This window comes from Hesperophylax consimilis, chromosome 5 (genome assembly GCF_061612785.1).
Source record: "Hesperophylax consimilis isolate HC1 chromosome 5, BYU_Hcon_1.0, whole genome shotgun sequence".
NCBI lineage: Eukaryota > Metazoa > Arthropoda > Insecta > Trichoptera > Limnephilidae > Hesperophylax > Hesperophylax consimilis.
This window is the reverse complement of record NC_142840.1, coordinates 2,462,608-2,472,160: the sequence shown is the minus strand read 5'-3', so window position 1 is coordinate 2,472,160 and position 9,553 is coordinate 2,462,608. Positions and strand designations below refer to the sequence as shown.

At 31.9% G+C, this 9,553-nt stretch overlaps 1 protein-coding gene across 1 annotated transcript; it reads right to left on the bottom strand.

The window, feature by feature from the left end:
• Nucleotides 1–2,361: 2,361 nt before the first annotated feature.
• On the bottom strand, nt 2,362–8,527 carry LOC149423409 (multiple inositol polyphosphate phosphatase 1-like). Its single transcript, XM_089631957.1, has 6 exons — nt 8,235–8,527; nt 7,704–7,959; nt 4,724–5,163; nt 4,135–4,236; nt 3,589–4,052; nt 2,362–2,788 (listed from the first exon to the last, which is right to left on the bottom strand). Exons 2-6 carry the CDS (start codon nt 7,879–7,881, stop codon nt 2,626–2,628), a joined length of 1,347 nt encoding a protein of 448 aa, XP_089488083.1. The 5' UTR covers nt 7,882–7,959; nt 8,235–8,527; the 3' UTR covers nt 2,362–2,625.
• Between the last annotated feature and the right edge of the window lie 1,026 nt (nt 8,528–9,553).

Genomic DNA, 9,553 nt, shown 5'->3' with positions numbered 1-9,553 from the left:
TTAGTATTGGATACTTTTTAAAAGTCGTCCTTTTCTTTTTTCTTTTACCTTTAGCGAAGTACAGATTCGAGTTAAAAATTCCAAAATTTATATCGATTAGTGCAGTGATTGTGGTCAAAATGAACCAAAAATAAAAATCATCAGCCGAGGCCGGCTTTCTTAGATTTTCATTTCTGCGGTAGTCAGTATTACAACCTTGATTTAACGAATACCCTCTTCTTGTGCATATAAAAGTTTCTATTTAGTCCCTTATTTGATTTGGTGCATTCCAAAAATATGGACCCGATATGGTAACTAATATAGTTTTACATGGAATAATCGAGAATTTAGAAATAGCAATGAATACGTAAAATTCATACAAATAAGGCAGCTAATCAAATATCTTCATCACATCATGAGAGGCCACAAATAACGAATTTACACAACTGAGAACTAAATATACAGCGATCATTAGCGGAGCACATGCCATATGATAGAGAAAAATATACGGTGCAACTGGCTTCAAAATTTTTCGGAACGAATGCAGTTCAGAGTTGGGTCGCACTATAGTTTGCAGTGTGACGTTAGTGTACTTCCAATCAGCACGAGAATAAGGATTAAAGATAGATCCTAGCTTGATTACATTTATACTAATGATTATTTTGATAAGCTGACTGGTGCACTTTTCACAGAATAGATCAGGCTTACTACACGCGCAAGGTTTGAATTACCATGCCCGTATACCTGTGATTCCATGTACCATCTATAATAAATCTACGTACCCGTATATCTGTGATTCCAACTACAATCAATTATAAATCTACGTGCTCGTATATCTGTGATTCCAAGTACCACCAATAATAAATCTACGTGCCCGTATATCTGTGATTCCAAGTACCACCAATAATAAATCTACTTGCACGTATATCTGTGATTCCAAGTACCACCAATAATAAATCTATGTGCCCGTATATCTGTGATTCCAAGTACCACCAATAATAAATCTATGTGCCCGTATATCTGTGATTCCAAGTACCACCAATAATGAATCTACGTGCCCGTATATCTGTGATTCCAAGTACCACCAATAATAAATCTACTTGCACGTATATCTGTGATTCCAAGTACCACCAATAATAAATCTATGCGCCCGTATATCTGTGATTCCAAGTGCCACCAATAATAAATCTACGTGCCCGTAAATCTGTGATTCCAAGTACCACCAATAATAAATCTACGTGCCCGTTTATCTGTGATTCCAAATACCATCAATAATAAATCTACGAATGAATCATGCTCATTATATAAACGTGTCTATAATTAATGAATATTTTCTACTGCTCACACTTGATTTAATCGTATTCTTCACCTACGTAAATTAACTACCAAATTGCTGTTGACACAATTCGTCCCAGATGCTTTCTATTATTATTTTTTTTGCATAGCGATAATTTCATATATATCAAGGTATGCAAATATTTCACTTACTGAAGAACGTTATTTTGGTTTATGTAGGTACAAAACAATAATTGCATCATTGAAAAAATGTTATTACGGTGATTAAGAAACGAAATCAAAATAGTCGGAGATTTATATCTACAAATTTGGATGTCATTTTGGATTTAAGTGAGTTTGAATATTTTGTGTTTATATTGTGAAGTTTGTATCTGTGTTGTATTTTGATTTTAATTTTTGTAGTGCTTTTAAAATTATGGTGTTTTATGATATTTTCAGATTTGAATTTCCAAATACGAACTGACATAATATAATATTGATTTGTTTCCTTTATTCAGTTTTAGGTTTCCGTCTTGTATTGAAATGTATATTTTAGATCAATGGAAGTTAAACATAAGAGTGTTTTGAAAAGAACTAATAAAAAACAAATTTGAAATTTTTTATTAATAAATAAATCGATTTTTTTAAATTTTTGTTTAATATTTTTGCAGAATTTCAAATAATAAAAAGAAAATTCTAAATCATGCATCTACTCATAATATTTTGTATGTAACTTCTTAGCTGAATTATTATTCAAAATACAATACCGGTTCGAATACCGGTTATTCTAAAGTACAACATTTTTTAGAGAAAATCGGATGACGCGTCGTTTCATTTGAATATTCTATGTTAAACGTGACGTAAGTAATACAGTTAAATTATGCCTACACGCGTCACATATTAAAAATGAATTTACATCTATTGTAGAAAATATATAGATAATATGTGTCGGTTGATAAAAATAATCACCAAATTTAATTACAACCTCCGCTGACAAAATGGATAACCTAAAGACTTATTTCAAAATAAATAAAAAACTCATTTTGTATTGATTAACATTTATTCAAATTTATTTTTATCTAAGAAATTAGGTATACACACGGTATATATTTATTATCTACAAAATATTTCATTGAACGTAGGCAATAAATTTTCATAATTATTTTGATACTTAAACTAATAACTGAACACATAAATTTGATGCCGAGCAAAAAAGAAATATTAAATACGAGAGTTGAAGATTAAGGTCGGCTATAAATGGGAAAAGGTGGATTATAACTGAAACAACCTAAACTTATAAAAACAACATAAAATGTAACAGTCTTGTTTATATAAATTAAATTAATATATTTATAAAAAAAAACAAATTGTTTACGCTTTCTTGGGTTGATTACAAAAGTCTAGGTTGCAGTCTTTTGTTATGCTCAGGAAGTTCTGAAGATATTCCCAGGAGCAGAGTCCTTTTGGGCAGCCTAACAGCTCCATTGGCTTCTCGTTTAGGAAGAACTGGACTTCGTATTTTCCTTCTCCGCACCTATTCAAACAAAATTTTAAATAGATTAACGGTCAAAAGTTTTAATATGATTTATTTTTAGGGTATTATGCCCTGTTGCGGTACCTCCTTCTTTAGACAACGTTTTCGATAGCATGGTAGTGTCCATCATCATCTGCCGTAATGATCTGGGGGAATTATGCAATTCGGCATAGTACCCCAAAAATAAATTACAATAAGATTTTAAATGTGGTATTATCTCGAAGAGAGTAGGTAATTCATGTTGTCAGAGATATTTTGGTAATTTTTTTTCCTAGAAACTCTTACAGGGATTTAGGACAACCTGGAGGTCAACGTTCTCTCTGTTATGCTCTCAAAATTTCTTCAGTAGAAACCTCACCTCGCTTCTGAACTGGAGCTGCGAACCTATATACCTGAGCATCTCTGTAGAACTATATAAACTCTATTAGTAACTAGCAGTATAGTCATCTATGCTACTTGGCTCAAACCTGACCTAACCTATTCCAACTGTCAGCTCACCTCGCTTGTGAACTGGAGGGGCGAACCTTTTACCAATCTTTTTTGAGGTTCCGCAAGGTAGTGTGCTTTTAACAATATTGTTTTTAATCTTCATTAATGATTTGTGTAATTATATATTCCAGGTAACATTGTATATAATCACAGTGCGTGTGTAAAATAATTAAATACATTTAAGTATTCTGAGTACCAATTAAATTCTATGTTTTAATACAAATGTTTTCAGTTGGTACGTAAGTTCAAAATCAGTAGATTTAATAAAAAAAAAAATTTTTGCAGTAAGAATAATATTTTTATAAACTTACTTGTGCAGAACAACGGCAATGTTTCCAGAAAACGGAGCGTGCAAACTGGTTCTGTACTTCCTGTTGGGATTCATTTCAGAACCTTTCAACAGTGCATCATCCATTCCAAATCTGAGGGCTGTGAAAACCAATCCGAGCATCGTGTCATGTGAGAACAAACCAATTACTCTTGGTTTTGCTATATTATTTGCAATAGTTTTATTAAAGGTCTCCATCATGTGTCTGAGAGGTAAACAGCCAATCTTTGGATTGTATTCATGACTGTATCCAGTTTTGTAATACTGGTTGAGGTCCTCAAAGTACTCCAGGATCAAAAGGTCTGTTTTTTTAAAAACGGAACACCATGGGGAGAACTGATCGGGAAACCAACTCTTCTCAAAGCGACAGAGGTTGTACATTAACTCGATTTCCTCGTCTGTCAGGTTATTTCTAAAACCAAGCCTTTTGGAGACATCAGATACGAGCTGGAAAAAACAAGCAGATTTGTTACACAGAATTCAACACTTAAAATAAAATTAGTTCTAATAAAAAATAACTTTGAAGTACCTGTTTATATCCATTTTGCTGTTTAAGGACTGTCAGTTCTTTATCTCTAAATTCGTGATTCATTTCTACTTCCTCTCTCCAAGCAGGGCAATTCATGTAGGGCTAAAATGAGAACCAGACATAATCTTTGAATTTTAACAAAGTTAAATTTTAACGGTGATTTAATCTTTGAATTTTAATGACTTGGGAAGACCCAAAACATATAGAGCATTTCTAATTACGAAGGTAATTGAAATTCACAAAAATCCCATTAATATTAATATATACGATGGAGCTAAGCTCAATAGTTTTTCGGGTAATTAACGGCTACACCAAAACGAAACGCAGAAAACAAATATAAATTACACTGTAACGCCATCTCTCAAAGGATTGAATCTGGGAAAACGGTATTGCATGTGCATACATTATGCACACAATATTTTATCTATTATACATCTGCCCTGATAATAGACACTATATTGTACACTATAACTCTCCAAAACGTTGGCTATAGAAGGATGTAGCGCAATACGGCTTAATATCCAAAAAATATATTTCAAAAAGACTTAAGAATTATTCTGCTTTCTCAGTTTATTGATCTGCTTTTTACCTTTACAATATTATCAACCGCTGTTGCTTCTTCTATTTTAACGTCTTCATGTGATCCAAATAGTCCTTCTACATAGGCTCTACAACTGTCCCAAGTCCTCTGTCTGTCTGTGTGTCTGAAGTAAAACTGGTCGGGTGAATAGAACGACATCAGTTCTGGAAATCTTCTTTGGTATCGTTGACCTATGTCCTTAACTTCTCTCCAACCTTCCTCGGTTAGGTTGTAAGTTTCGCTTTCAATAGTTTTGTCCCATTCCCATGTGGACAAACCCTCTAAATCTGCAGCACATAATGCGTCATCGTCATTTGCGTAGTTCAATTCATAATTGTGTAAGATTCTATCTCTTAGCTCTGGTCCTAACTTCATCCCCGCCGTGTCTCTTGGCGATGAATAGCGAGTCCCATGTCTAACCAAGTGCCAAATTTGGATCGGTTTGCAAACTGAAAAAATAAATTTATTTGTTTTCATTGTGTTTTGATCATAGAAATATATTTAATTAATTTTGGAAAATTAAAGTAAATCATATCTAATAATTTATTTATTTATATTTATTTATTTGAGGAACATAAACAGTCTTAGTAAATACAATATACATAAGAGGATAACAAAAAAAACAGACCAATTATTAATGTTCACAGAAAGATATTTAGAAACATAAAAATAACCTGTAAACTAGAATATTTAATAAAAATTGAAAAAAAAACAGAATTAAGCAGCAAATAAGAAAAATAATAATACGAATGTAAATTCAACAAACGATAAACCTATAATATGCCTACCATAAACAACAATAAATAAAAGTGATTATAACTATACATAAATATACTTAGATTGGAACGGGAAAGGGGAGGAGAGGGATAAGGAAAATTTGCCACGCAAGTCATATTAAAATATTAGGTACAGTCAATTTAACAGTCGTGAATATGAGTTAGAATGTGATACAATGAAATAATAAATAAATAATATTATTTAATATTCATTTGATCGAGACACAAACACGGTATTTATGAAACGTGGGTGGATGCCCTTGTCATTGACTCGAACAATTTAAAAAAGAACTCGCCCAATTATTTTATTTGAATTCGAGATAAAAAATCTACTAAGCTACGAATTAAAAAAAATATCATATAAATGAACTTGCCCAAGTGTGTTGAATTTGAGATATTTACAAACTTAACATTTTTTTTGTTATTGTTAGACTTCTAGTAATATCAACGTTTTAGAATCGAAATAAACATAAATAAATTATGTTAAATAAAAAATAGTATAACGATTCAAATAAAAATGTCCCTAGTCTAATCTGTCTGCAGAATTTACGTTGGTGACAATGCACAAGAACAAACACAAAAATATAAAATTTCACATTGCTGTAGCGGTAGGCCAATACAAACCAACACACACATACACACACACACACACACACACGTACATACAGTTTACAGTATTTATTCCAAGGCACTCTTGGAAGAAATATTGTTTAGAGGCACTCTTTCGGTCGTGGTGCAAGCAACTCCCCGAAAGGCTCTAGAAATATCACCCAAATGGACGTCCACCGTCACAACACTAATTGTATGGGATATATAAGAAATATATGAAAATGAACTGTCCCTGAAGAAAACAATATATTAAAATAAAGTAAAAAAGATCAGTTTTTCAAAAAATCATTGTAGACAATATAAGCGACTTTCAATCGAAAGCATTTGAAACAGAAAAATTTTCGGTCGCACCTAGGAATGATTCGGTCGCACCTAGAAATGATTTGGTCGCACCTAGGAATGATTCGGTCTCGCCTAGGAATGATTCGGTCTCACCTAGAAATGATTCGGTCGCACCTAGGAATGATTCGGTCGCACCTAGGAATGATTTTACTTTTTCAAAGTGTCGCTTGAGAGTCGCGTATATTGTCTTCAATGTGTAAATATTACAATTTGAGATTTTACTCATTATTATAAAATAAAAAAATAGTGTTCTTAAAGTAAACTAAAAATATAAATTACTGTTCCTCAGTTCTAAAAGTATTGTGACAGCTGTTTCGGTGCTCAAGGCCATTATCAAAAAGTGGTTGACGAAAAGAGAAACATAATTGTTTGCACATTTACTGTTGGATTGTTAGTTTTACAATAGTATGATTGCTTCTGATGATTTAAACGTATTATTTACAGAGCTGTTATATTCTGCACATAAGTGATCTAATTATATTACATAACCTATGTTCACGGAATAATTATATTAATAAGAGATGGTCATACTGTGAAGAAAACAAAAAATTGCTTTTAGACACCTCGAAATGGTTGATCTCAAGTAAAATGTAAAAAAAACTACAATCGGCAAAATTTGATATTGGTTCCAATTCGTTTGGAAACAAACAAGCCTTCATCTTTAATTATCACACAACACAAAGGTGTTTAAAGGTAAGTAGCTACGGTATTAATACCTACTAGTGGACCCCATAATTTTAAAGTCTCTCTCAAGCGTATCCGACTTCTTCCATCATTTACTACTGTATACCACAATGTTATTGTTAAAAAACTATATTACATCTACTTTAATTTGACTCCATATCTCATTCCAGCGCAAAGATATTGCTTTAAGTATTCCTCGGGCGTCCCCGACTTCTTCTGCCATTCAAACTACTTTTTATACCCTCCTGATACTAATAAGAATGAAAACAAACTTTGAAATTTTCAGGGTTTTTGGTAGACTACTTTTCGAGTTTTGGGTGCACAAACACAAGCAAGCTGAATTTTTTTTATATGAAGGTTCGAACATACTTGTTGCAAAAGATATACTGGAGTTATACCAATTAAACTTAAATAGACTTGTGTTAATGATCATAGATTTTTTGTAATATGTTTCATTTTCGGTTAAAATTATTGCTGTTTATGTTGAATTGTCACTTTTTATACACTATTCGTATAGCGATAGTTCACATTCTCAGGAAGCGATATTAAAATAAAGATTAGTATTCAAATAAACAAACCTGATTCAGAATCGGAATCCCCTCTAACTGTATCGTAGGAAGTTTTAGTACTATAAAGTGTGTATGGATTAGATTCAGTTCTTACACAGTGACTTCTTCTAAATCTACCAAAATACCTCTGTGCATTGATTCCCAACGACACAAACACTAACACTGTACATATTTTGAGTGTAAACATTGTAACAATTAAAATTTAAAAAATGCCAAACTCTAATTTAGTTCTTATCTGAAACTTTTGACCTGGACGAGATCAAGTCTGCCATGCCAACAAGACACAAATGGGATGAAACTGAGATCCTAATGAATATTATTAAATAATAGTTAACACTCTTAACCCCGCGGATAAATAACGGTTTATACTGATTTATTCTTACATCACAAAAATACACTAACACTGTATTAAAAAATATATTGTACGAGGCGGTCACCAAACAAATATAATTCAAATAAGTATGACGCCATTGCAAATATTTGCATTAAATTGTCAATTACGCCAAACGATTTATCTTGTGCACATATTGTTGCGTTTACTTTTGATCTAATCGTGCGCAAAACGAGAGTTGCAAATTGGTGAATAACACGGATAAATTGAAACTAAAGTATTTTGTGTCTGTAACACTCCGGCGTGTCAGGCCATGGATCGATTTGGAGTGGGCTGGTGAAAGAATTGGAAATAGTTTACAACTTTATTCAGTGTTCAAACCCGTTTCCATTCATTTGCTAATACAATTCAAGGCCTTGGAGGTCTATTTCGCCATTTAAAAATGCTTGTGTGGTGCAGCTGTTAAGTTCGTAGACATTTAATTCTTTAATCAGTTTTTTTGCATGAGCGTTCACTATATTATACAGAAATATCATCCATCTTACTCTCTCCGTAAGTTACAATGGATTTCATTATTTTAGCCTAAAATGCATTATTTTTCAAACAGTTATGTAATAAAGGATTATATCAAAAATTAAATAAAAAAATATAGTTAAAAACAAAACCAAAATTTTGTTCTGGGATTCGGTCAAAGTATATATATAGGTTTTTTTTTATTAAGTAATGACTATTTAAATACAAAGAATAGTATAATTATTGAAAAAAATATAAGCGATTCTTAAACGAAAATGTGAAACAGAAAAATCAGAAAAAGATACGGTCACATCTAGGACTAGTATCTTTTTCTGATTTTTCGGTTTCAGATTTTCGTTTAAGAATTGCTTATATTTTTTGCTTGTCTTCAATAATTAAATAATACAATTTGAGGTTTCACTCACTGATTATTACAAAAAAATAAATACAACGTATAGTAGTTTATTCACTGTCCTCCTCACTAGTGATTCCTGTTTCTGAAGTTGTATTGGTGTTACATCATGATTTTTTCATATTCATGTTCGCTGATTTCATCATCTTTGTGCTTGTTGACTGCCTTATCTTCTTGATTTTTAGTTTCCTCATCTTCATATATATGTGAACTAGGTTTATTGACTTCTTCATATTCATGTGTCTAAACTAGGTTTTGTTGGGCATCATCCTTATGTTTGTTGACTACCTCATCTTCATGTAAGTGAACTAGGATTGTTGATTTCATCATTTTCGTGTTTGTTGAAATCTTCATCTTCATGTTTGTGAACTAGATTTGTTGATTTCATCATCTTAATCTAGTTGAATATAGGTTTTGTTGGCATTCCTTCAATATTTTTAATAACTTGTGTTAGTCGTCTGATATATCCTCTATATAAACTATTTAACTAGTCATTATCTTTTCCAATTAGTCTTTTCCGACTCATTGGAAAAAGAGTTATTTAACACCTATTCATAAAAAGGCGATAATAGCGATATATCAAACTGCAGATCAATTTGTATA